This window comes from Rhea pennata, chromosome 1, assembly GCF_028389875.1.
Source record: "Rhea pennata isolate bPtePen1 chromosome 1, bPtePen1.pri, whole genome shotgun sequence".
In the NCBI taxonomy this organism is placed as follows: domain Eukaryota; kingdom Metazoa; phylum Chordata; class Aves; order Rheiformes; family Rheidae; genus Rhea; species Rhea pennata.
The window spans coordinates 27,769,018-27,796,516 of NC_084663.1; the positions used below are offsets into that span (position 1 = coordinate 27,769,018).

At 39.1% G+C, this 27,499-nt stretch overlaps 1 protein-coding gene across 1 annotated transcript; it reads right to left on the minus strand.

Annotated features, from left to right (window-relative positions):
* Positions 1–27,499, minus strand: TES (testin LIM domain protein). The gene is made up of 7 exons (XM_062583458.1): positions 27,364–27,499; positions 14,605–14,690; positions 5,999–6,251; positions 4,659–4,985; positions 2,880–3,095; positions 2,237–2,395; positions 1–1,510 (listed from the first exon to the last, which is right to left on the minus strand). Exons 1-7 carry the CDS (start codon positions 27,388–27,390, stop codon positions 1,319–1,321), a joined length of 1,260 nt encoding a protein of 419 aa, XP_062439442.1. The 5' UTR covers positions 27,391–27,499; the 3' UTR covers positions 1–1,318.

The following is a 27,499-nucleotide window of genomic DNA, read 5'->3' on the forward strand; positions in this document are numbered from 1 at the left end:
TGAGCAACATTAATTTTTATTTTCAAGTGTTACAACACAGGCATCATAAAGCTTAAAAAGAGAGCTGAACATAAAACTTGCATAGTCTTTTCTCCCCACCCCTCTTCCCACCCCCCAGAGGTCAAAGACTCTCCATTTGCTGTTTAACACCGAGAGAGAGTTACAAAGTTTCATTGTAGAACTGTAATCCTTACCACAGGGAACCACAAGAAACAATTCATTTGGTTTCACTAGTAAGCTAGAAAGCTAGTATACAGCTAGCAATCCTTTTTATTCAAATATTGGAGATCTTATGGGAAAGACTCTTCTGCTTTGGCTATCTTTTGCAAAATGACATTCTCAGAAATACATATGCTATTCTGTGCCACATCCCTCTGATAGAAGGCACAATTTACCAAAAAACATTCATAAAACCAGAAATCAGTTCTGAAAGAATAAAAATGAAACCCAAGGCAAATCGTATTTTTTTTCCTTAATTTGGGCAAGACCTCTTCTTGTAGTTTCCTCCCCCCTCCAAAAAAAAAAAAAAGAAAAAAAAAAAGAGAGCAACTTTAATCTTTATAAAATGAAAACATCAAACACACCTCTAGGCAAGAAAAGTTGCCAAAAAAAAAAAAAAAAAAAAAAAAAAAGAAGAAGAAGAAGAAGAAGGAGTAATATAAGCTAAGATTTTTTTTCTAGGTACTCCATAAACTAGATGTTAAGAGTACTCACTAGCCCTCAATAGTCTCTATTCCTCTTGTGTCAATGAGGAAGCAAGAGCAAGCAGTTACAGGCAACTTAAAAAAACAAAAAACAAACAAAAAACCACTTTGTTCTCCTTGTACACTTGAGGTCTAGTGAACAAAAACGCATGTGGCAGTAAAGTTGATCATTTTGTTTAAAGTGCTTGATGAAAGCAGGGAGATTATTAAAAATGATAAATTAATTTGTCAAAGTGTAAGAGCTACATAGGAAATAAAAAGAGCATTTCACTTTTCTTCTTCCATTAAACAAGGCATAAAAAAAAGATCCTTCATGATGAAGAGCTCCCTCAAGTTGTATGCAGTTCGTAACACATTTTTCTTACATTCCTGTGATAGGAAAATTTTGCACAAAGACCCAGGAACAAAAATCCCAAAGAAGTATTATTATAGCTAAGGACTAAAGATTACAGAGCATGTTTCCTACTCATTAAAAAAAGAAAAGAAACACTTTGGGAAAATGCTGTTTGATACTTTCAATATCTTTAAATGCCCCAGTACTATATAATTTACAGTAGAAATGCAAGATACTTTGGAACACAGCGACACTTAGTTTTGTGCATGTCTTCTTTCTCTTAAGACATCATCTTTTTCTTACATTCCACTGAGCAAAAGACCATTCCTTCTATCGGCATAAACTTCTGGCCAATCAGACACTTGCTGCAACAGGAACACAGGAAGCATTCCTCAGTAGCGTGCCAGTTGAAGCTGTTGTATGTCACACGTTGAACTTCTGGATCTATAGCATTATGACAGCCTTGGCAGATCTGGTAAGTTAAAAGAACGAAAACTTAAAACTGTAGACATCGTTTCCACCATTCCAAGAAAAGTTGAAATTCTTGAACGTTTTGGAGAAATTAATGGTACAAGAGAGAAGAGTCTTTAAATAAAACTGATTTTTGATTTTTCCTTTTCTAAAAGAAGAGTTTAAGCAAAATGAAGGCTATGACACAAAATAACAAAATGCACGGATTACGCGTTCCCAAAACTCCAGTTTTATCAGTCAATTTTGTTACAACTCATAGTCAGAAATACATGTAAAATAATGAAGTGCCTAGATTGTAGCTGTCACTGCTGGCTTTTAACAGACCAAATAATTGTGAATATGAATCCCACTAGTCACAATTAGCTATAATTAATATAAACGAGACTGCATTACTCATTATTATATATCTCACTTATCCTGTTAGACAATCCTGCCTCATCACTAGAAAAATTAGATCTATTTTCAGACACCCCCCCCTCCAACCCCTACACTCTTAAGTAGTTTTAGGTCAAGCTTACAAAGCTTACCAGGCTCCTTTTTAAGTGTTTTTTTTTTTTTTTTTTTTTTTTTTTTTTTTTTTTTGAGGGGGGGGATGACTGACTTGGCCCAACATTTGCATTCAATTTACATTCTTCAGATATTCTCACACTGGGGAAAAGCAGAAGTTTCACACTCCATAGGTACACTCCTTTCTTTCACAGCACCAATATGCCTGCAAGGATCTTACCGCAGCGTGGTTCTTCACATAGCATGGTTTACAGACAGGCTTGTCATTCACCATTACATAGATTTCCCCAGCCAAAACACAATCACAATCAAAACAGCAAAAGTGCTTCAGATGCCAGTTTTGACCTTCCGCTTGGGTATATTCATTGCTGAATATTAGCTATGAGGAAAATACAACACATATTAATTCATGCATTTGAATAGTATTTCCTTCAATAAAGACAGCCTCAGGATGTTTTGTAACTTCCCAGGAATTGCTTGAAACCCTACTGTTTCAAGTTATTTAAACATCATAACTGAATGTGTTAGTTAGACTTTTGTTTCCAAAACCTTCCAATTTGTTTATTACAACTGTATTCTGCATAAGGTGTAATGTGTAAGGCACTCTGCCTAGGGTCCCTTCATGAAGGAACAGTTTGTGTATTACACACATATCATGCACAAGACGACCCTTGAATCCAAAACAAAACTGTGGATTTTCCTGAATGCAGTGTGTCCATCACCTATCAATTCTAGTTCCTTGCACCTGCAAACAGGTAAGACTGGTGCAGAGACACCCTCCATACTGAAATACTTTACTTAAAATCACATTCAGTTTTCATAACAACAAACCCGCATACTAAAACAAAGGACATCTTTCCTACCTCATCACATCCAGCACAGCGAGGTTTTTCACTATCACAATAATGTCTTCCACAGTACAGGTTACCATTCTTCCAGAAATAGATCATGTCTACTAGAAGTTCACCGCAAGTGCAGCAGACAAAGCAAGCTGGGTGCCACAATTTGTCGTACCCAGCACGCTCTGCGTAGACAGCTGGGTCACCTTCTTTCATGTTCAGCTTGCAGCAATAGCAGAACTGTAAAGAATTTATTACAAAATTAAGTAATTCTATGAAGAGTGATGTTTATGGCAATTGTTACCTACGTGTTTCAAAAAATCCATTTTCCTAGACTGAAATTAAAGCATTAATTCCATGATCAGAAAATATCATGACGTGATGCTGCAGTATAGGCTTAACTAGGCAATTCAAAATGATGCACTACTGACAGCACCAAGTAAATGGATTATTGCATTCTGCCATGTTTGCATTCTTGGAATTATAGTACAGTTCCTATAAAAGATTCCAGAGATAATTAAAATTCATGTTATGTCCTGCGAGTCTTACATGTGTAAGAATAAGGAACCTCCATCAAAACTAACTGACTAGACTAAGACTGCAGTATGTGACAAGAAAATAGCTGTGTACTTACAGGTCATGAGAAGATCAAGCCTTATCACCATCACCAATGAGGAAAAATTTATTACTGTTAATAATTCAAACTCATTCTGTTTAAAACTGCATTCTAGAGCTGCTCAGTCACTTACGGCTATTGTCCAATATGCTGTGATTAACCATCTTGGGACAGGGAGAGCAATTATGGAAAAAAAATGACCAAGAATTTTATGAACATACTACACTAGAAATAGTCCCCAAAAGTTCATAGATAATCATCTGCTCTATACCTTCTTAGAGAGAGGACTTTGTCATCAAGTCAAAGAACACAGGTCATTTATGTAATTGAAATATAATTTAATCTATGGTTTAACAAACCATTTTGCACACTTCTGGAAATCAAGCTTTTGCCACACTGAAGCAAAGGTCTACTACTAGAGAGCAATAGAAGAGTGAAAGATGGCTTAAGGAGTTGTTGGCAAGAAGCTTCTTTAATTTGGTACTTCACTTATCATACCCCTATTTAGGATTCATAAACAGGTAGCTGAGACATGCACAGCAAAAGTTGGCAGGATATGGCCTTAATAAAGCAATTCTGACATAAGTGTAGCTTTAGCAATATCAGTGAAAACAGGGTAATTTTCCATTACTCGTTCTTGCCGAGTTATTTCAAGACAGAAATCGCATGCCAAAGAAAGAAAAACGATCCGAACAGCTGGCTAGTCAATAGAGCTGTTGTGCAATTATACAGCCTGGCTTGCTGTAGGTGGGAGAGGTGTTACTTTACTATTTCTTAATTTCATTTTGAAGACAACTCGTCAGTTGTGTAGTCTCAGTGCTTTTCCAAAGAGGAGGAGGAAAACACAAGCTACCAAAGTTAAATCAAACTCTTCTTGAAATAGTCCTTAAGACTATACAAGTTTTTCCTCATTATTCTGCAAAAGCCATCCTGATACTGTGTATTTTCTAGCTTGTATTTTGTGCAACAGGCATGGAAAGATGATCCAAGTCACTTATTTGTTGCAAGTTACTAAATACTGGTAGCAGAGTCAGGAGTGCTGAGCAGGCATTAACATACATTTCCAATTTCCCGTTCCTTCTTTCCCTCCCCATATTCTCAGCATTCCAGGTTAACAATGTTAACTGAATTAAAATGACCAAAGAAAATACTCAAATAGTAATCTTCCTTTCATTTCTTATACTTACATACTGAGATGCCTTCTGATCTGCTGACTTGCCCTCCATTGCTCCTACAGCAGCTGAGGTGCCTCTGTCACCATTATTCACGTTACTCTTATTAGCTTCCACCTCACCAGGAAACTTGACATCTCCTACACCGAGCGCCTCGTGCTTATACTTCTTCACAAATTGTTCCATCTGCTTCACTTCACTGGGAGATAGCTCGTGGCATTTTGAAGGATCCTGATCATGAGCGGGCAGCTGCTTTGCCAGCTGTTTCTTCCTGTACTGCGCGCCTTCTGAGCCAGCAACAGGCTGTTTCTCCTTTGGAAGCATCTGCATATACTGCCTAGCCTAAACCAAGAGGAATTAGACATCAGATGCCACTTCAGCTATAGACTCATCCTTTTAAAAACAAACAAATGGCTAAAATCAGCTCTACTGTTGTTAGCGACAGCCAAATTTATCAAAAACAAGGTTCTTTCCATAAACACTAAGCTCCCAAAATATAGTAGATGAAGATAAAAATAATGCATCTGCTGTAATTGGCTTCTACCCAGCATAAGGGACAAGCTCCCTTTGAAGCCTTTTACAACATGTCAAATACTTATTTACTCCAAGTAGTAATAACTTGGAACAGTAATTAACATTTACATAGCACCTTGTCTCTTCAAAACTGTCTAAAACACACTGATCATCAGGATAGCTTTAAGAAGTAGAAGCTGAAATATCTTGCTGGAGGCACATGGTCCATTGCAGAAATAATTCTAGCCAAATAAAGAAGAAAGCACTGTTTTAATAAAGCAAGAACAAGTTTAGGAAGTGAAAACTGTAACTAAATGTTAAGCAACAGTGAATTTAGATATGGAATGTTTAATTCATTCACCGAAAAATGGTATTTTTAGAGAGGTAGGTCAGAGTTAATATGATTCCAACATGAATCACAAAACCCAGCAGTAGAGTAAGTTAACAATTAAAGCTTGAAAAGTGAAGCAAAATCCCCACAAGACTATCTACAGTCTCATCTATTTGAGCTGCAAACATACTGAAAGAGAGTTTTTCTTTTGGATGTCAACACTGAACTTGTTCTTACCATATACAGTAAAAGCTATATATAAGACAGTGTTCCCCCTTAAACAGCTGTTTTTTTTTTTAAACCCACAGTCCATCCATTTTTTTTCAAGTTCTACTCCAGAGGACTTGCAAAAAATATTATTTTTTTTATTATTGTTCATTGAGAAGAAAATAAGAAAAGTAGTCCATGGAGAGGGGCTACAAGAAGTAAATTTATCCTTTTGATAAACTCCACCTCTCCAACTTCCATCATTTCCTGATGTAAACATACGAAAAAAGCAGCTTTGACTTACAAGTGTCTGATTCTGAACTGGAGGAGCCCACTCGTAAGTGACAGTATTGATGGATATATTCTTCTTGGCTGGCACTGGATTAGTCAGTATCATTACATTGCGTTTATACATGGGAATGCCATCATTTTTCAGCTTTGCAATAAGGGTTGTGTACTTCGTATCTTCAAAGAGTTTCCCCACTTTCCGGTCTTCTTCATTGCTTGTGAGGACATCATGCTCTTCCTGGCCACATTTGCAGTTGCGACATATTTTTCTGAAATTCAGAGAAATGGCAGCAAAGCTATAATCCCAGCTGCAAACTACATCTCACACTAGCTGCATGCATAGTATTGACATCATTGGGAATTCCAAACCTTGCTTTCAGTTTTTGGTTAGGGCATATAGGTTGTTCTCCAATTTTTCAAAGACCTCTTGATGATATTCTTTGTTTCTGCTGTTAAATTCTTTGCTCACCAAGACGATCATCACAGAGATGCTTGCCACTTACATTAGAACTTTTTAAATAAAACGTCCTTTCAGTGAAGTCATGGTACAGACCTTGCACATACATATCTGTTATCATCCACCTATCAGATTAATTATGGATAGTCATCTACCTGTATCAGTTATGACCTAAATGCACCCACACAACAGCCAGTGACCATTTTATTTAGGCTTTTAGTTTGTAAGGTTCTCTTTATACACTCAAAACTTCATGCTCTTTTCTACTTTCTCCATCTGCATTTCACTATGCATGATATTTGCTTATCACAGGGCTGCAAGGAGGGGTTTGAGTAATGTTTCCACTTTTCCTAGAACAGAAAATAATGTGTACGGCCATATGTAGTGTAACTGCAGCAAGATCTGTCCTGAAGTTCAGCATTTAAGAGAAGATGAAAGAAGAGCAATTAGCTTATATAGAGAAAGTCTTTCACACAGCTCTGAATCAAGTCAGAGGTACTCTGGTACACGCTGTACAGAGAATTTCCACAGAAAACAATCTTAACAGGTAGAAGGCTCTACTTATTCAGATATAAACTGAATTCTTCTGTAGTATACATGTAACACATTTGAACTCCTTTAATCAAAGAGTTTTAGATCATATTACTTTTAGCATAATTAAACAATTCACATATAATAAGCAGATCCTTGAATTAGACAAGCCAATTTACTATTTTTAATAAATTTTTTAGAGCTTCCACTCAAGCCACAATATACAGAATCAGTGAAGTTAGAACACCCTAAGAAAACTGATCCAACTTCTGGATCTCTGTTGAGCTTGAATGAGCAATATTTTACCTCATTATTCAGTTCTTTATGTAGCAAATAGTGTAAAACAGATACCTATAAAATGCTTTTCAACCCCACCCACCAGCACTCATCTAACTCTCAGATTATCTACACCTTATTTTCCAAAATCTTGAAGGTAAGATGCATACCTTATCTTAAGGCATTCAACAGGCACATGTCCTGCCACAACACAGGAACATGCCATGCCTGCCACAGCCCCATTAGATGACACAGAAAGGAGGAGGCAAGAGGACCTACATATAGGTCACACAATAGACATAAGGATATGTGACCAGCCCCAGAGATGCACAGTACACACAACCAGAGATCCCTGAGACAATAATTAGGCAATTTAAAAGAATAAGAAAGCAGTTTATGTTCAGTTTGTCCATCTTTTAAGGTTTAATCATATGCACTCTTTATTACCAGCTCTTAATTATGTCTTGACAACCTAAAGCTAGCTGGCAGTATTAGACCTTCCTTTCTGTGGTTTTAGTTCATTAATACATCAATGACTAACATGCACATGCCTCACTGTGTACCTGAAACTTGACTTCAGGCAGTTACTCCATTTAGGTAATTTTTTAACCAGATATTTTCTCCATTTTAATGCAAAAGCTTTAACAACATTGAATCCCAATTTTAGCCTTCCCTCTTGACCTATCAAGAGAGAAGTGGGTGAAGATGAGAGGATGGAGTGGAAGAGGATGTGCTCTAATGTAACAGGTGACTGAACAGAGGTTCTCAGGTGAACTTCACAGATTTATACAAGCAAAGTGTAGTTCTTCCGTCCTGTTGTTCATAAACTACTATGCTTGCAAAAAAAAAAAAAAAATCATAGAATCAGTAAGGTTGGAAGGGACCTCTGGAGATCATCTAAGTCCAACCTCCCCGCTCAGCAGGGTCACCCAGAGCATGTTACACAGGGTTGCAAATCTGAATGAAAATACTTCACTGTATTGCCGCCTACTTGGTCACAACAGCAGTGTAACAGTTTGTCTAGCTCTCGTCAATCTATACAAGATTCAACTGAGGCAAAGTAGCACTCTCAGTCTGAAGATGTAAGCGGAGCACAGCAAGCTGTGGGCTTGCTACCCTTCCACTAAAATTTCTACACATGCTGAAAGAGCCACCAGGGCATCTTACTCTTGCTCATGTTAAGTCATGAAATGGCACATCTATTTTCTAGTACGGACCTTCATCACAGAAGGCAGAACATATTTTTGAGAAGTAGTTTCTATTTCCAAATAGGAAAGTACTGACAGCTGCTTTTATCTTCAATGCTACTTTGAAGGCTTAACATGTCTTACTAATTTCAGTATTTCTGATTTTTTGTCGTCTTGAAAAATTGACGAGAAATATTTGCAAAAAAATGATAGTATACAACTTGTCCTCAGAATCTTTCCTAGGTCCTACTGTGAAACTCTCATAGAACACCTGTGGTTTATATTTTAATTGAAAAGAATGAGATCACCATCCTGATTCAAAAGCTAGGCTTTTGACACTGTCTCCCATAACATCCTCCTAGATAAGCTCAGGAAGAGCGGGTTAGATGAGCGGACAGTCAGGTGGATTGAGAACTGGCTGAAAGGCAGAGCTCAGAGGGTCGTCATCAGTGGCTTTGGAGGCCTGTGGCTAGTGGAGTTCCCCAGGGCTCAGTACTGGGTCCCATCTTGTTCAACTTATTCATCAATGATCTGGATGAGGGGATGGAGTGCCTCCTTAGCAAGTTTGCTGATGATACCAAGCCAAGAGGAGTGGCTGATACACCAGAGGGCTGTGCTGCCATTCAGAGAAATTTGGACAGAGTGGAGAGCTCGGCAGAGAGGAACCTCATGAGGTTCAACAAGGGCAAGTGCAGAGGGACTGCATCTAGGGAGAAATAACCCTAGGCACCAGTACAAGTGGGGGCTAACCTGCTGGAGAGCAGCTCTGCAGAGAAGGACCTGGGAGTGCTGGTGAATGACAGGTTGAGCATGAGCCAGCAATGTGCCCTTGTGGCCAAGAAGGCCAGTGGTGTCCTGGGGTACATTGCAAAGAGTGTTGCCAGCAGGTTGAGGGAGGTGATCCTGCCCCTCTACTCAGCCCCGGGGAGGCCTCATCTCGAGTACTGTGTCCAGTTCTGAGCTCCCCAGTACAAGAGAGACATGGAGGTACTGGAGAGAGTCCAGTGTAGGGCTACAAAGATGATCAGAGGGCTGGAGCACCTGCCCTGTGAGGAACGGCTGCAAGAGCTGGGCCTCTTCAGCCTGGGGAAGAGAAGCCTGAGGGGGGATCTTATCAATGTGTATAAGTACCTGAAGGGAGGGTGTCAGGGGGACGGGGACAAACTCTTTTCAGAGTGTGTCACAGGACAAGAGGCAATGGGCAGAAATTGAAGCACAGGAAGTTCCGCCTGACCGTGAGGGGGAATTTCTTCCCTGTGAGAGTGACAAAGCACTGGCACAGGTTGCCCAGAGAGCTTGCGGAGTCTTGTTCTCTGGAGATCTCCAAGGCCCGCCTGGCTGCAACCCTGTCTGCCATGCTCTAGGTGACCCTGCTGAGCAGGGAGGTTGGACTAGATGATCTCCAGAGGTCCCTTCCAACCTTACCCATTCTATGATTCTTGTCTGATGCCCTCCCCTTCACCCACCCATCCCAAGCTTGCTTAATTTAAAAAACTCACTGTGCACATTTCAGTCTAATGTGAAGCATCTTCTCCTTGCTCTTTGAATAGCAAGGCCTGAATAAGAGGCCAGGCACTGCCTTTTCTAAGGTTACTCTAACGATTTATATTAGAGCTGGCTGATGCAGGACTCTACCTGTGCACAGTTTGCAGGATGCCATTACAGGAGCTACATTATAAAACTACAACTGGAGTAGTCCTGTCATTAGGGCTTCTTGATAATCCAAATCAAATGCAGAAGGAAACAATCCAGAAATACTTTAGAGGATGTAAAGTCACAGCTGATGTCAGTATAGCTTGGTAAGGTCACAGGGGAATCCCTGAGGCTGCTGCTGTTTCCCCAGCTCCCCAGATCTTCACTGGATCTCAGCCTTGTGAACATGGTAGCATGCTGCTAAGAGCCAGAAAAGGCTTTCTATCCTGATTTGTTATCCCTTTTCTCAAATAATTTCCAGTTCTAAAATACATGCAGTTGACATTTACACACATTACTTGTAATATATTGTTCTCAATTTACATATACCTTCTTCCATTAAGCTGCCACAACAGTCCTGTTCATTAGGAATTGTCCCTTCTGCAGGAAGAATATACCAATTTTCTCTACTTAGGCTAGATTAGCTGGTCATTACTTTGCTATGATACAGCCATCTTTCTTAAATTACCCCCCCCACTATCTCAAACTCCCAGTTTACAAGCTTATCTGAGAACTGAAATCTAGTTTTAGTTTCAGTTTTAAAGGAGGCTCCTTACATGCCCCAGAACAACCAGTTGCTATTATATACGCATGCAAACACATACATAGACAGAGATTCATCTCCCATGGCCCTCTCCAGAATGGAGCCTGCAAGACTTTTTTTGTTCTCTACTGTCACTGAGGGGTGATAAGGGGGAAGGTAAAGGAGACGGCTACCCCCTCTCCCCCAGACTTTTTTCACTTGAGTACATTCACCGAAATCACTACTGAAGGAATAATTAGAGACCACTGTTCATGTCTTTGCAACGCTTTGGACTTAAGCAAAGGAGATAAAGAATATTAAAGCCATCTTTAGGCTGTCTTTGCCTTCCAGGGATTGTATCTTCCCAAAAGAATCAGATGCTGACAGTGGGTCATTCCCAAGCTCAAGATTCTTGTCTCCAGAAGCTTTTGAAGATCTTGGCAAGCTATACAAAAGACAATTACCACTTTCCAGTATATATGACTAAGATAAATCAGAATGCTCCCTCCTGCTTGCAAGGAGCTTGTCTCCTGTCCCATACTCCCCTCTAGTGGGAAATATGCTCCCAAAGAACAAAAAACTACAGCAAACAGTTTTTTTCCCCTCTGCAGTCAGCTTTCCCTGCTAATTTTGCAGAGGCAGTTTTGCAAGCTGAAGGATTTTTAATAACTGAACTAAGACCCTGCCTACTGTTGCAGCTAAACTTGGAAAGAAGCTTGACTCTGACAATTTTAAAAGCCAAATAGTTATTAAACAAATGGTGAAGACTTACCTGTCTTTTCGCAAAGTATTATTATTGTGGCACTTGGTGTAGTGATTTGCTTCTGGCTTACAACAGGAGGCTTTCAAAACTTCAGAACTAAGGAACAAGTTTTAATACCGGCTTTTGTTCATCACTACTTCTGTACTAGCCAATTTTAACAGTTCTGCATCTATATAATTATCCCACACATAGCGCCAGTCATAGCACCTTCAAAGCCTTCAACAAACTCCAAGCTGTATCCGACACCTCAGAAGACTATTGTATTTTCTGAACGCTACAGCTATATAGAAGAATACAATGTAGTCACACTGTGTAAAACTCTGCTATCAAGTGGATATACTTGCATTTTTTTCCTGCACTTTCCAATATGACTGCCCAAAGGCAGCATTTAGGCTCTTTTGTGTAGAAATACAAAGAGAAATTACACTACTCCACTCTGATGCATGCCAGAGGTTTCAGATATTACTGGAGGGAGTGAGGATTATGTCACTGCTTCACTCTATCCAGGAGAGGGCAGTGCCACCCTGTAAAGGCCACAGCTCCAAGTACAGCCTACTTCATATGGTAATATGAAGGCAAACAATTGTTACCCCAGGCCAGCATGGGATTGTGGCTAGAGAAGCTGTTAAAGTTGTGAAGTTTAACACCTGTCTCATGGATAAGACAAAGCATAGCATGAACTATCAAGAGTAGTTCAAGTTTAATTGCCAGGTTCAAAGGTATTCTTGTACACTTCTGCTAGTTTGACTTCTACTTAAAACAGAGTTTCAGCTTTTTAGGCTAAGTGAACAGATATTCTGATGACTAAGTACACAGATATTCCGAATGCATCCTCATCTGTCCAAGTGATGACTCCTGAAATCTATCATGCAAAGCATATATTAACATTTTTCCTTTGCAAACTGCTTATGCAGAGCTGATTTAACTGACTTTAGATTTGCATCTTGCTTGTCCCCCAATAGCAGCTACAGTGTAGAACAGCAATTTTCCAACCACCACAGAACACACACCTGGATTGCAGGTTCTTTCAGAGGTAGATTCTACACTGATCTGATACCAGGGAGAAGCATCTCTGGCATATTAGAGCCTCCCTATTGGATACATTATCCTATATCATTCCAGTTTCCAAATTAAAACTTCAGTCTCAGCTAAATAGCTGGTATGATAAGACCACTGTTTTCATATATTCCTCCCCTCCCCACTTGCTCTTTAAATGCTCTGCTCTTCCAAAATGAGACTCTGGACAGAACAAGTGCTCTGAAGAGCTACATATTCAGGACGTACTACAACAGACCCTAATCACAGGGGCCTAGAGAAACAAGGAACAAAAACCCCAAAGCACACTCCCCCCCCCCCAACACCCAAGCAATAGACACTGAATGAGATTCAACTTTTTAGGTTGGCAAATATACTATTAGGTGACTGTATTGCTTCAGCTGTTATTCCGACTTCTCTCTGCTGAAGAATAAGCTAGGAATTACAAGGTCCCTTGATAACAGAAACTAACAATAAGAGAAAACGAAAAAAAAAAGATTTGAGAAAAAGCTAACTGGTCTAATCTTTCTTTCACCTGCTATTTCCTCATCTCTCAAGTAGGAAGTGACAACATGACTTCTCATCTAACTATAGACAAACAACACTATCTATTCCCACAATTTTAAATTCTGTTTTATCAGCGTACTTATAACACAATAAAGTTAACTTCTGTGCATATATTTTCCTTGTATTACACGCATAGATCCCCTCAGTGACTGTTTTCTTAAAAAGCCTTTCCATACTACTCCTGTCTTATGTACCGATACACGGTTGTGATCATCTTAAGGTATCACCACTACTGGAACCATCTGGTCCATTATTTATATTTTGTTTCTGTAGATATGCATTACAGATACTTAACTGAGAACTATAACCTCACCAGCTTACATAAACAAGTCTGTTTGCAGTCTGTTCTGACAAGTTATTTTCTAAACTCATTCTCAGTTGCAGCCAAATACCTGAGATTTAGTATCTCCTAGGCCTTACCTGTATTTGATGCCACTCTGGCCATGTTAGAAAGACTACATTAAAAAGTGTCTAAAAAAGCCTTCTGTGGATACAGTTATTAGTGTAGCCACACAGCATTGGAAAATTAATTATTTTCATCAGCTAGCATGTGCTAGCACTACTGACATTTATTTGCATGTCCTTTGTAGACTATTCACTTTGAAATTGGTGCTGATTTTTTTTTCTTCAAAAACCAGAATCACTAGACTACATTTCAAAGCACACCCAGGATAATTAGTGAACTGAGCTAGCCAGAACTGTGTGTTAAGGTTTCAGTAAAACAAGAAGCCTCAATGGAATACAAAGTTCTTGCAGAAGTGATGGCATAGACCACAGCATAATCTATTTACTACAACGACCATCAGTTCTTTTTGGTTTAAGAATAGTGCGTCATCCAAGGTCAAGTCCTATTTGATAAGCTTCCGTAAAATGACATTTCCCCCACATTAACTCCCCAAGCCATTTGCAGATGTATACAAAGTTTCAGACTGAAACTGGTGAGGTTATAGTTCTCAGTTAAGTATCTGTAATGCGTAGCTACAGAAACAAAATATAAATAATGGACCAGATGGTTCCAGTAGTGGTGATACCTTAAGATGATCACAACCGTGTATCGGTACATAAGACAGGAGTAGTTTATGGAAAGGCTTTTTAAGAAAACAGTCACTGAGGGGATCTATGCATGTAATACAAGGAAAATATAACAGAATAAAGTTAACTTGTGTGCATATAAGTACTCTGATAAAGTTTGTAGATAAGGTAATTTTAACCAAAACCCCAGAACAAAGGTTATGCATTTGGCGAGAAGCCAAGAAAGTATTTTGTTACTGAGGTAAAGCATATTCTTCCTTGTCATCTCTCTCACTGTAGGAATGGAGATGCTTTTATAATCATACTTCAACTGTTTATTAAACTGATGCAAATGCTTAGAAGTACCACCATTAACTTCAAAGCAGATGTATATATTCATAAGCAATAACCTACTTAAATACTCCGTTGCAATGCTGCAAAGAAACCCTGCCCCTGAATCTGAGCACACTTTTTTTTTAAGCGCCTGAATAGTAGAAAAAATAATAAAAAAGTTAAACATTTGCACAGATGAGCCACTGCTTGCAATACTGAGCCACAGATGAGGCATCCTATCACTTACCTCCAGAAATGAAGCTCAAATCCTTCACACTTATCCTTGCACTTTAAGCAGGGAGCACCGAATCCTTGCTCATGGCCCAAACCCATCTGTTTTAAGGAAAAAAAAAATCTACTGTAAATTTCAAGAAATAAGCTACATGAATGATCTTACTGATTCCCTTTACAATGTATAACTCACAGCTCAAAGGTTAGCAGTTTGACTAAGCTGACATCAGGACAGTATAGTAGGGTTTACCTACAATCTTCTATTAGAACTATGTGAGCATGTTCACACAGGTCTGTTTATAGAGTTGAGATAGCAGAAAGTCAGCCCTGGGCAAAAATCAAACATTGTTTTTGGTGACTTCATGTCTCCCCAAACTCTGCTAGCTTCACTGGAGAGGAAACAGATTCTTTACAACCCTTAACCTAAGTCTGTGCCTGTGAAACCACAGCGAGCAAAGCCACAAGATCAAGTCAAAAGGACACTTAAGTCAGTTGTCAAGACAAAGCAGTCCACAATATACAACTTAGTAAAATGTAAGAGATCAAGAAACAGATTCCACGTTTATACGCACTAAATTGAATCAGATAGTCAGTAATAAAGAACTGATTTAAATGACAAAACTGATATTCCTGAGTGTATCTGAAACTTTTGACAGTGACTGAGAACAGAACAAATCTTCCAAAATTTTGTTTCAGCTGGACAGATATCCGCTTACTTTCCAAGAAGAAAGAGAAACAGCACAGTTGGTAAATGCAAGGAGTATGATATACAATGAGTTTCACTATGGAGATTGAAAGGGCATATGACCAATTCAGAATGCAGAAGAAATGAGAGAATATAAAAAAAGTAGTGCAGAGTAAAGGCTGAGCATTCACACAATGTATCAATGCAACAGCAAATTTAAATGGATAACTGCCACTGAAAGTCAGAGGTGAAAACAGACACCAACCACTGTAATTTATGCATCTGTTTAACGTACTAAATTTAAAAATGTTTCTCTGTAGTTCTCTAAATCTTTGGGGAAACCTCAGTCCTGAAATAGATTAAGACCTATGGGACTGTGGTCACTGCTGAGTACACAGGCTCACACCCACCAGGTGCAGGACAACCCATCCTTACTGTCCCAGCCACCACTCCAGCAGCACAAACATTCCCAATTAGCTGCAGGTGTTGTCAGTGGAAGGGAGAGCAATCACGACAGAGATGGCTCACCTTTCATTTAGCATTTATCATGAACAGAAAATGAGCTAAATGCTGACAAGTTCTGGTTCTAATCTCATTTTGTATTAGAGTCACCAGAACTAAGATAATATTATTAAAAAAAAAAAGAATCCAGGTTAGAATCGCCTCTGAAAGGTCATGTTGTTCTTGTACGTACAAGGATACAAACAGTTCACCTTTCATCTCACTTCTGTCTAAAATGAAGAAGCAGATTATTCATGAACCACTTGCTCAGGACAGACAGCACACAGTACAATACAAAGAAGATCGTATTTTCAGTTATTTTATAACTCAAAGGATAACTGCCTCCACAGTCATTAGACATCCCCAAGGAATCACAAACTTTTCTGCAGATAATGGGCTATTTAGGAAGAAGAGATCCTTTGTAAACTATATAGCTACTGCTTACAACTCCAAGACAGACACACTAAATTATTTCTTCTTCCTTTCTTATTTCAAAGAAGAAACACATTCCTGCTCTGATCATAGCGACACTTTTATTAGCTTAAGGAGTCCAAATGTTCACATGCTGGAGCAGCTAACCTGAAGCCAGAGCCGGAGACATGTAAGAGATGAAAGCAAAGAACTATCTTCAAAATCATCAACTATATTTTTATGTAAAGCTAACAATAGTTTGTCTCCTCCGAAGATGGGTGTCTACAGGGGACCTCATCCAGAGACCTATCACGTACACCAGGAAGCAGCTAAGGACTCCTGTCAAGTTACGCACAAACAGAACAAAGTGTTGCCCAGGATGTTCTTTAAAGCAAAAGAGGAAGCTAAAGCCATACAAAACAAAACTGCTTGGTTTTTCATGACAGGTTGTTTTGAATCCTTCTCCCTAAAAGCTATTGAACTTAATGTGCTTGCACAAAAATGCAAAAACATTGACCCAGATAGTTTTCTCTAGCTGCTACTCCAGCTACAAACCAGCAAAGCTTCCTTCTGTTTGCTTCCTCCACTTTTAAAAAAGGAGGAGGGAGGAGGAAGATGAATGATAATTGTATTGATTGTTTCATTATTTTAATTTAAATAACTTTTAATGATAGTTTTATTACATTATCATTAGAAGGCTTGGAAACCTATGATCACTTATGCATGGAGAATTACATGCACAGTACACAGAAATAACCTTAGCATTTCAGGAATTTCCAAAGAATCACCCAAAATAATCATGTTCACAGTATTTTTTTTCCCAAGACTCCTAACATTTAAAGTTTTTTTTTTTTTTTTTTTTTTTTTAAGGTTAAAAGTATTTCTCCAGAGTATGTTAAGACAACAAAACTTGTATACAGCTGTCCAAACCTCCACCCAAACACACAACAACTAAACAATTTACTCCCATCTTCACAGCCACTGCTCCCAGTGCGGATTCCTTCAGTAACATCTGATTCCACATTCCTTCCCCAGTAATAAAGAGCACATTATTAGCAAATGCATGGAAAGAGCAAACACGATAATGACACTTATTCTGAAGTGATTTTTTTCTGTTTGCTGTGAAAGAGAGAAAAGAGAACTATCCCTTTTCATAAGAAAGGTCTAGTCATTTATGAAAGGGGTTTAGCCTGAAACTACGGGCACCTTCAGAACTGAGCTGGACCTCATGTTCACAGCTTCCTTGTTCAGACAGAGAAACTATCTGGCCACTTGCCAAAAATATTAAAGCTATACAAAAAACCCAATAGTATACTTTGCTTTTGAGATTGACTCTGTATACAATAGCCATCGTATGTCAAATTCTTGCACAGTGCTGTACCAGGTCTTGTTTTAGCAGTAGGGGAACATCAGCCGCAGAAGTCACTGTTCTATCACATGCTCAGGAAACTCTGAGCACTTACAGCTATGATGCACTTCATCACTGCTGTTGCCTATGTTCATTCCCCATGCCTCCCAAATGACACATAACTGGCTCCATGTTGGAGCACCCAAAAACATAGAGTGGACTGAGCATACCCTAGAAGGGGAATGCATGTCTGAAAACAGGATGGAATCAATTTTCCCCATAAATGGAATTATAGAAGAAGTGGCATAGATAGGTCAACTGAAAGACTGCCAGAGGAAGGTTCCTGCATGTCAACTGTCATTAATTTTTATTTTATAAGATCTATCCAAAACCATCTGGTATTACTAACATACCCAATACAGATTTTAATAGTCTGAGTATGGAAGACTATATAAATATTGAGATCATCTGTTGCATGCTGCTTTCAAGATTAAACAGCCCTCAAGGGCAAAGAATTTTAAATGGTTACAGCTAAGTGAGCATTACTAAAAAACTGCCCTATTTTAACATGGACTGGAATCTGGTGTCAAAAGTTGACTATCTTTACATTGATCAAAGAGGTACATAGCTCACGGTTATCTTAAAAACCCAAATGATCAAATTCAAGTGTTTAATAGTTTGTTCAGATCGGTAAGATAAACATGGCAGCTGCTACAATATTGTTTAAACCCAGATTACCAGAAACATTTATTGTTAAATTTATTGAACATGACTGAGAATAAACATCCAACAAATGTGTTTTCTGCTCCTTTTAATGTAAATCCTCTGGCAAGTGTTGAAGTCTTGCTTTCTTAGAATGCTAATTTTGAAATTTATATTCCTGTAAATGTAGTAGAACATCAGACATAACCTCTGACTACAGGGAAGGCTCAAAAAAGAAAAAAATCCAAACAAAAAAAAAAAAATCAAAAACATTACAGATGTAAACAGACTATGCCTATAGAGGTAGACAGCTAATTTAGTTTATAGACAGATACAAGTGAAATTATGTTTTGCCAGAAATGTTTCCTCCTCTGTTGAGAAACAAGTGACCTGTGTTACAGCTAACAGCGCTAGTAAAGAACTATAATGAAAGAAGGATTAGCTTTTTAATAGTTAAAAATTAATGTCACAAAACTAAATATTATTCATAGTTGAAAAAAGCAACTATGATAAGCCATAAGTAGTTTTTGATAAATTAAAACATAAGACACAAGCAGTTTTTAAATCTTGTCAACACTTTTCACAATCATAGAATAATTTAGGTCGAAAGAGCTCTCTGGAAGTCATCTAATCCAACTGTCTGCTCCCATCAGGTCCAGCTAAATCAGATTTACTGAGGGCCTTGTCCATTTGTGTTTTGAATACCTCGAAGGATACAGATTCCAACTATTACAAAGTTGGTCTACAAAGTGAAAAAAAAAAAAAAAAAAAAAAGAATTCTACATGTTTAAATCAGAATTTCCTATGTTGCAACTTGTGTCAACTGCCTCTCGTACTATCAGTGTACATGAACTAAAGAGTCTGATTTTATCTTTCCTGTTCTCTCCTACCAAGTAACTGGAAACAATGATACAAAGAATATTCCAGTGGAACTCCACTGGAAATCTTGAATTAGTTGGTAAATAGTTATCATCAGTCCTCCTCCTCCCCACCACAAATACAGTCCTCAAAATAAAGCTAGCTACTCAGTGCTTTCTTCCCCCTTAAAAATGAACCTTTTAGGAACAGAGGCAAGGAGGAGGTGGATGAGGAGGCTGTAAGAAAAGAACAGAACCTCAGCTTGGCACAACCAAGTCTCTTCCCTACACGATTTATTTTGCCTCCTTAGAGTTTCACTAAGAGATCAGAGCTAACTAGGGTCTTGGTTCCTTTCTATTCCCTTTCCCCCAGGAGAAGCTCCTGTATTATCTGTCAGACAGCTTGTATTAATCTTCCATCAGGTCACAGATGGTAAAATGCAATACCTCTGCAGAAACAGAGGTCCTAAAGCACTTCCACTGTTTGAGACTGCTCCAGAACTTCAGAAGCTGTGGTTCTCCCTAAAAGCATTCTTTCAAATACAATACTCAAAAAAGTCTTTCATTTATACAGACACTATATAAGAAGAAAACGATCATTAGTGTGCTACAAGAATTAGCAGTGAACTCTAGAACAGATTTAAATACTCTTCGCTTTTTTGAAGATCTTTCTCCGTTACCCTTAGGTGTTCAGAGACCAAAAGAAGAGATTCTTGATAAAGCTATTCTTGAATTTACCACAAAACCTCACTCAGAGCTCTTCCAGTTTGACAATTACCTAGCTAATAATCCATTTAGATGTTACTGGGTACACATAAAATTGATTTTTCCACTCCAATGCTGACTGAAGGGGAAAAAAACCCCACTCCAATAAAAAGCAACCCCACTCCCCTAAAACTGTACAACACAACATAATAGACTGTTAAAAGATCCTAATTTAACTTAATTTAGGAAGTTCTAAAGAAGTCAAATCAAGAAAGTCAAAGCCAAATAAGAGTAGAGGAAAAAAGCGTTAAAAGATTAATGTGTTATGCATGCTTTATTGCTGAGATACTATCTTGTATTACTATAGTCTATTCTCTTCCAGCAGATTACATCATTAGTAGGAAAACACAACAAGCAAATCTGATCAGGTTATAGAATTTAACATAGCTCTTCTGCTTTTAAAAATCTATTTCTAATGATGTTGGATTGAAAAAAAAACCCATAAAAAGTGATCACATCTGGGTAATGCTCCTTCTCATAAAACTTTTACAGACACCATATGAGAAAAAGCAACAACTTCATCTGTAGTGAAGAGCAGGATCCCACGGACCATTCTATATTTGTTGTTGTTATTTAACATCTGTCTTAAAATTGATGGTAGGTCTGTTCTGGCTTTTTTAAACATGCATTTGGATCTAGGGAAAAATTTGACTGGGATTAAGAGGCAGAAACTCTTTTAAGGAACTCCATTCGCACATAAACAAGGATGCCAAAGTTGCTTGCATCCAAGAAAAATATTTGAAAGATGCTCTGAGCTGGACAGGCATAAGTATAAATCAGGGAGCTACAGACTACCATAGTACACAAGTGCTAAGAATTTATTTTATTATGATATCTTTAGCTAAATATCACAGTTCAGAATATAAATATTTAAGACACTGCTGCACAGTCTACTGTCAAGAGACTAACAGCTACTAAAGATTTCCAAACAGTTAGAAAACAGAAGTGGTGTTTATTCAGAAAGCCCACTATTATACCAAGCTTGAATGCAGCTGACATATTAAAACATTGTATAAACCACCAATATAGAACCATCCAATGCTGCAGAGGCAAACTGAGATTTACTGTCTTTACTGCTCAGCCCTCCAACCCTTCCAAGATGTTTATTTTAAGAGTATGGGTTTCTAGGAAAAATAGTCTACTACAAGGATGCAAGTCACCATTGTCCACTACCTCCAGCCTTACTTGTTTTGATGGCTTAAGATAACCTAGAACACAAGGAAGAATCAGTCATTCAGAAGCTTAGGGCTGCCTTGCAAGACCTTCACATGGTGGAGCTTTGTAAGCATCACATACACTGAGGAGCCGAAAGGAGACAGACTGCCAGGACTACTTCACAGATGACAGATTACCACAATTTACAGTGAGGCTGCACAAAGTGTACTGAAACATCAAAGCAACCGGGAGATTTTACACACACACACTATATATATATATATATATATATATATATATATATATATATATATATATATGTATATACACACACAAAACATTTTTTCATTCTGTGCTCCTAAAAGAAGCTACAGTTAGACAAACTCTGACAGAAAATAAGGCATAACAGGAGAGTTATGTGGACTTAAAACATGACCAGAAACACACACAGCTGTACCCAGAGTACAGTTACATGTGATGTTATGTGAAATTGCTGTGACAGGAGCCTCCTTACTGCCTTGATACTGGGCCAAGTCCCAGACCCAGCTGACAGGCATGACAAGCCTCCCTTGTCACAGCCTTATTCTTCCTAAGGGTCTCCAGGACCTACAATAACCTCAGTCTGCAAGCCTTTATGTTACTGCAAGGCATGTAAAACATATGCAAGATACATATAAATTGTGTGTGTGCACAAGCATACACACAAAATACATATCTTAATTGTGCTATATGCTTGACAATACATGTTTTAATCCCAATTCCTCCCTGCCTCATGGTGTAGTTTGCAAAAAAAAATTTACTGAGGAACAACCATTAATTAGCAAAACATGTTCAGTACCTTTGAGATAAAAGAAATATTTTTAGCAACTTTCACCCATAAAGCTTTGTTTGCAATTTTGATACTTATTTTTTGTTGTTATTTTACCTAGCAGTAAAGAAAAACAGCTTTTTCTTCTATTAACACTTGCACAGAGCTTTGTGCCTTTAATGACAGAATTCCGTAGCTTAAAGATTTCCAACATACCAGGAAATACTTATAATGGCTTATAATTATGCTATGTCAATGTTTCACCTGATCTTAGAAGTTACAGTCCTATAGCTAACTAGTTTCTTGGCTTGCTAGCTAGGCTTTTCATAATAATTTATGGTCAACCACCTGGGACAACATCAAGTGAAGAAAATTAATTTAGCCATGCTGCCTATGCCAAGTTGATATCCAGCAACATAAACTCTAGTTATTTTTTGTCTGTCATTCAGTCAGGTGTTCCAGACAAGAATTCATGTCAGCATCTCACTCTCGTTTTCTTTTTTGATTTGAGAAGGGAGAGCGTGGGAGAAAGCTTACTGTTTCCATGTCAAATCAGCTCAAGAAGTTCCTCTTATACCTCCACACATTCCCCCCTCACCCCCCCAACACACACACCTTTCTTTGCAGACAAAACTCACACAAGGATATCTCTTTGCATTTCTTTAATCTTATTACACATAAGAAACAGTAGAAAGCTTGGCTTTTTCACTATCGTAGGTTTCTATGGCAGTAACACCAAAGCAAACAGTGACGTCAACAGGAAACACAGTCTTACAGATATTACGAGATCATGCTTTGCAAAACACAGATGTAATTGACTTTGCTCCTACATATTCTTTACTCAGCTTTCTTATCACTGAAGAGACTTACAGCTGTCTGAATTAATGACACCTAAAGTATTCGCTGTATTTGGTTTTCCACTATAAAGAAACAAACTCAATACACAACTCATGCACCTAGAGAACCTGCACACACATTACTCATTTGAGAACAGAGCTTCACCTCCCTTTTCCCCCCAACCCCTCTTCCCCATTTTCTATCACAACCACAATGCCACTTTTACAAAGCAAGTGCTATCCCATGAAAGCTTTTACAGAACAGCACTCATTGTTAGATTCTTATTTTCCCTAATAAAGCATGAGGCCATGCTGCAAGCAAGGTTATAAGGCACGGCCATGACCTAGTGATTCATGCTATAAAGTTCACCGAGGTGACAGACAGAGCAAAAATACAGATTAGCAGAACTCTTTTCTAACAGGGTATTTAATGAAGCATTAAATCTTCAGTTTTCCTATACCCACAAAATGAAGTTCAAGAACATTGTGGGTATTGTATTTGAGAGAAAGAGAGGTCTGATCACTGAACAAGTGCTGTTCAAGTTGGAACTGCTTTCAGACTGCAGCTCAGTTGTGCAATCGCTTTGTGTATACAAAGCTGTCTTCATGATCCTTAGATGCAACAGCAAAGTCCAATTCCCTCTTTAAAAAAAAAAGGAGAAAAGCATGCACTTAGTCTTATACACTCCTCCCCTTTAAAGAGGTAGTATAATAACTAGACATTAGCGAATTAGACTGGATGCTGATACAGCAACTGGATAACTTGCAACTATATTTTTTACACTATTTACTGCCAGAGTTATTTTATTGCTCTAAAAAGCATGGTGACCTTAACCACTTAGTTACACATACTCTTCCAAAAATCATACCCCTATTCTACAGGTACTCTCAGTGTTGAAAATTCAACTTGGAATTTGTGCATCTTAGAGACTGCTTGTCCAGGACCCAGGCAAAAGACAAACTTGGTTACATGGCAGACTTGCCGAGTCCGGCTACTTGTAGAGATAGCAAGGTGGGGTTTTTTCAATGCAAAGAAATGAAACAAAGGCAGTTAAATGAGAAGTCTGAGCTGAAATAAGTGTTCCTCACAGCCAGGCTTATCTTAAGAAAGCTATGCTATACTGCTGCTTTTCTCTCACAAGACAGCAATAACATCAGCTATTTACTGCTTAGAAATAAGGGTTTGAAACCGTAGTGGGTGGGGCGCCCGCTCTTCCTGCTGGAGGACAGAAAGGTTGTTTCAGCCCCAGCGTGCTTGCACTGGAGGGGAAGCAATTAGCAGCGTTAGCTGGACAGTGCCAAAACAGTTAAGCAGGTTAGAAAAATAACAACTTTGGGGCGGGGGGGGGGGGGGGGGGGCAGGACGGGACACAAAAACAAAATCCCTCACTGATATGAGCATTGAATACAGACTTTCCTGAGCCAGTTCTGAATTGTGTTTTTTTTTTCCTATTCTTAGAGACCCATAGATATAACGTAAATAACGTGTTTAATATGAATGTTTCTCCAGTATATTCCCTTAAAAGCTAGTAGCAGCTCTCCAAAGAGACAACATATAAATGCACAGCTGAAAAACAGACTCAAGGACTACAGATATTGGGGGGGGGGGGGGGGGGAATCTTAGAAATGTCACTTTGGAAACTCTGTCTCTAGAGTTTTCCAGCCTCATTCTGCTACTCCAAGCGGTTACACATTAGTACCTGCGAGCAGGAGAAGAAACTGTTTCTTGCCAGCATCTGCTGGGTGTGTGAGCACGTCCCGCACCCTGCTCCCGGGGCACCCGTGTCCCTGGGGCCTGCCGAACAGCCGTCTTCTGCTACCCACCAGCCACACCTGTAAGCTCCAAGTCTTATTCTTGGGAACTCGGAACAACACGTAATGGAGCTGTGACTTATCTGGGGACAACGTGGCGGTTCCTGCTCTCTGTTCTTCACAAGCTTCTTGGAAGTTGCTAACCAACAGGGCAGCCTAGCTGCTCATTAAAGCTTTTACCTTTATCTGCCGTACTGTAAATAGGTACTAGTCATATTAATAACATTATTATTAATAATAAAAGGCTCGGCATAAGTAGTAAGCAGCTTCTGTGCAAGAAGAAAAATTTAAGTTTATTCCTGCCACAGGTGCAGCACAGGCAGGTGAGAATTTCTACATGTGGTTAAGTAACACACTGCTGCTAGCAGACTTAAACAAAAAGCAAAGAAAACTCACACCCTATCAGACAGGTCCAGCACTATTTTAAAACAAGTTTCCCCAGAAAGACTAAATAGTTAACTGGCTTTGAGAACTAAGTTGAACCATGCCAGACCACAACCAAATAACCAAAAAGACCCAGTGGAACAGAGCAGGTATACAAGAATACTTCCCAGAATGACTTCCCACTTTTCAAGAAAGGAGGAAGTTGCCCAAACCAAGACAGACTTGAGATATGTAGGGAAAAAAAAAATGTGAGAGAATGAGAGCTGAAGAATGGAGACTGAAATCATACAGCTCTTGCACAGTTTGAGAATTATTATTCATTGCAACATAAAAAGTTTGAAGAAGTTTTGATTAAATATCAACAGTCACAAAAAAGAAAGAAAAAGGATTTAGTACAGAATATACGGTTACATAGAAAGGTGTTCTAGTTTCCCTTTCACTGGCTTGTCAGAGAGCAATGCGTATTCCCTTTGGCAATGAGTTTCAGCTAAGTTACAAAGGGAAAGGAGGTGGCAAGAGATGTGTACAAGTGGGTAGATGAAGGAAGAGTAAAAGAAGTTTTAAAAGTATGCATACACCTGAAACAAAGGGACAAAAAACAATGGCAAAGCTCTTTACATCATGAGGAGCTTTTAGCAATATTAATATTCTTAGCAGAGAGTAAAGTTGAACAGAGTAAGAGATACAAGCTACTTTTATACAGAACAGCTTTGATGGTTGTTTGTCACACTAGCTTTCACACGTGTGTCTGAACTGATTCAGAAAAATCTTCAGGAATCTTTGAGGTTAATGAAAGAAGAGAGTAAACTAATGAAAGAGGAAAGTAAAGTCTAAAGAAAAAAATGGACAGAAATAGTCAGACAAAGTTATAACATATGGAACTTTCCAATAATTACTGTATAATTTAAAGCAGATGCTCAGCCACAACAAATTCACCCAAGCCAAGACTCAGTTATCAGCAGAATTTTATCAAGATTTCATAGTGTATATTTATTTTCACTTTAGAAAGAGAAATTTCGTAAAGGAACACTATCTTTCAGGAGTAGGCATCTCTCTCTGTTTAGAGACTAAATGGACTTCATAGAACAAGTGCCTCGATGCTGTCAAATTTAACGTTTGGAAGGGGCTTAAGAAGTATTCAGCAAGTTCATTCAAGAAGCTAGACTTCACTAGATAAAAGTAGTCATGCAAAAGGGACACCTCTGTGTGTACACAACTAGCCACTCAAGACCATGACACTATTTAGCTGCATCCATCTGTACACTGTTACCCTGAAGATGACCCATGGTAAGACATACAATTTCTCCAGCCCAGGACACTCATCCAGGTTATATCACCACATGCAATAACATCATCAGTTAATGAAAGTAGTAATTCACTGCTGACCTGCTTCAGCAAGATTGAACCTTGAGTTAACCCATAGCCTGTTATGCTGCACAGCCACTTCTGTATTTGATTTAGTTTCTAGTTTAGAAGCTGAAAAAGCATACAGGTAAATAAAGATGCTTGTGTACACTTAAAAAAAAAACCCTACATTTAAATATAACAATATAGGAATACAAACCACGCACATCTGTGCGCCATGGATTCAACGCTAGTCTTGAAGCATCTGAGATGCACTTACAGATTTAACCCCTGTTCATGCAGAATGCTTTTTTTCCCCTCCTCATCTTTATAGTATCTGCCATAAGACTCAATGAAGTTCTTTTAAAAGAAATTATCACGCAAGTACTGCCTTTTATTTTGAATATTTATTTCAAGTGCTTTTACAAATTCTGAAGCATGTCCCACAAGGAATCACTTTTACTTAGTAAGTTTGGAAAGACAGATCTAACATATCTGGACTACTTACTAGTTTCTGTTACTTGTCCCTCACTGTTCATCTCCAAAACAACTAGTGTATATGCCTTTGAAATATCAAGAAAGCAAAAGCTGCCTAACTTGATATCTCAAGATGACAATCCGTACGAGAGCCCATTTGTAATGGGCTAGTCACATCAGAGGTTTAAAATTGTTCTTCAGCATATCAGTAAATAGCATTTTGATTACTTGGCATTCAGGTTGTGCACGTATCTACGTGCACAGACCACACACCTGAACAGAACCTACTAGAGCTCATTTTTTGAGAGCATAGATGGTTTTACTCGAAAGACGGTAATGCTCACATAATGGGACAGCGCACACACTAGGGGACCGAACCCGAATGAGTGCTAAGAGCATGAACAAACTTTCGGCTCGCCCGACGGCGAGGCAAGATGCAGCGGAGAGAGCACTTCGCAGGCAGCTTTCCCCGCCTCCCACGGCGGCTCCTTCCCGGAGCCGAGCGGCACCTTCGCGGGCTCCCGCAGGCGAAAGGCGCTCACGGTACCGCCCGAGCGCTCCTCAAGGCGAGGAAGCGGAGCAGGGCGCAAGGAGGGGAGGGAGAGCCCCGCTCCGCCGCCCCGCGCCCTCCGCGGCGGCGGGCAGGTCCGCGGCAGCACCGCGCCCTCTGCGCGCAGCTCCTGACCTTACCTTTTTCACTTTACTCTCCAAATCCATGCTGCCTCTCGGCCGGGAGCCGAGGCAGGTCCCTGCCCGGCGGCACTCGGCTGCAGTGCGGCGCGGCGCGGTGCGCCCGCCGCCGCCCCTCGCACTCTCCTGCCGCCGC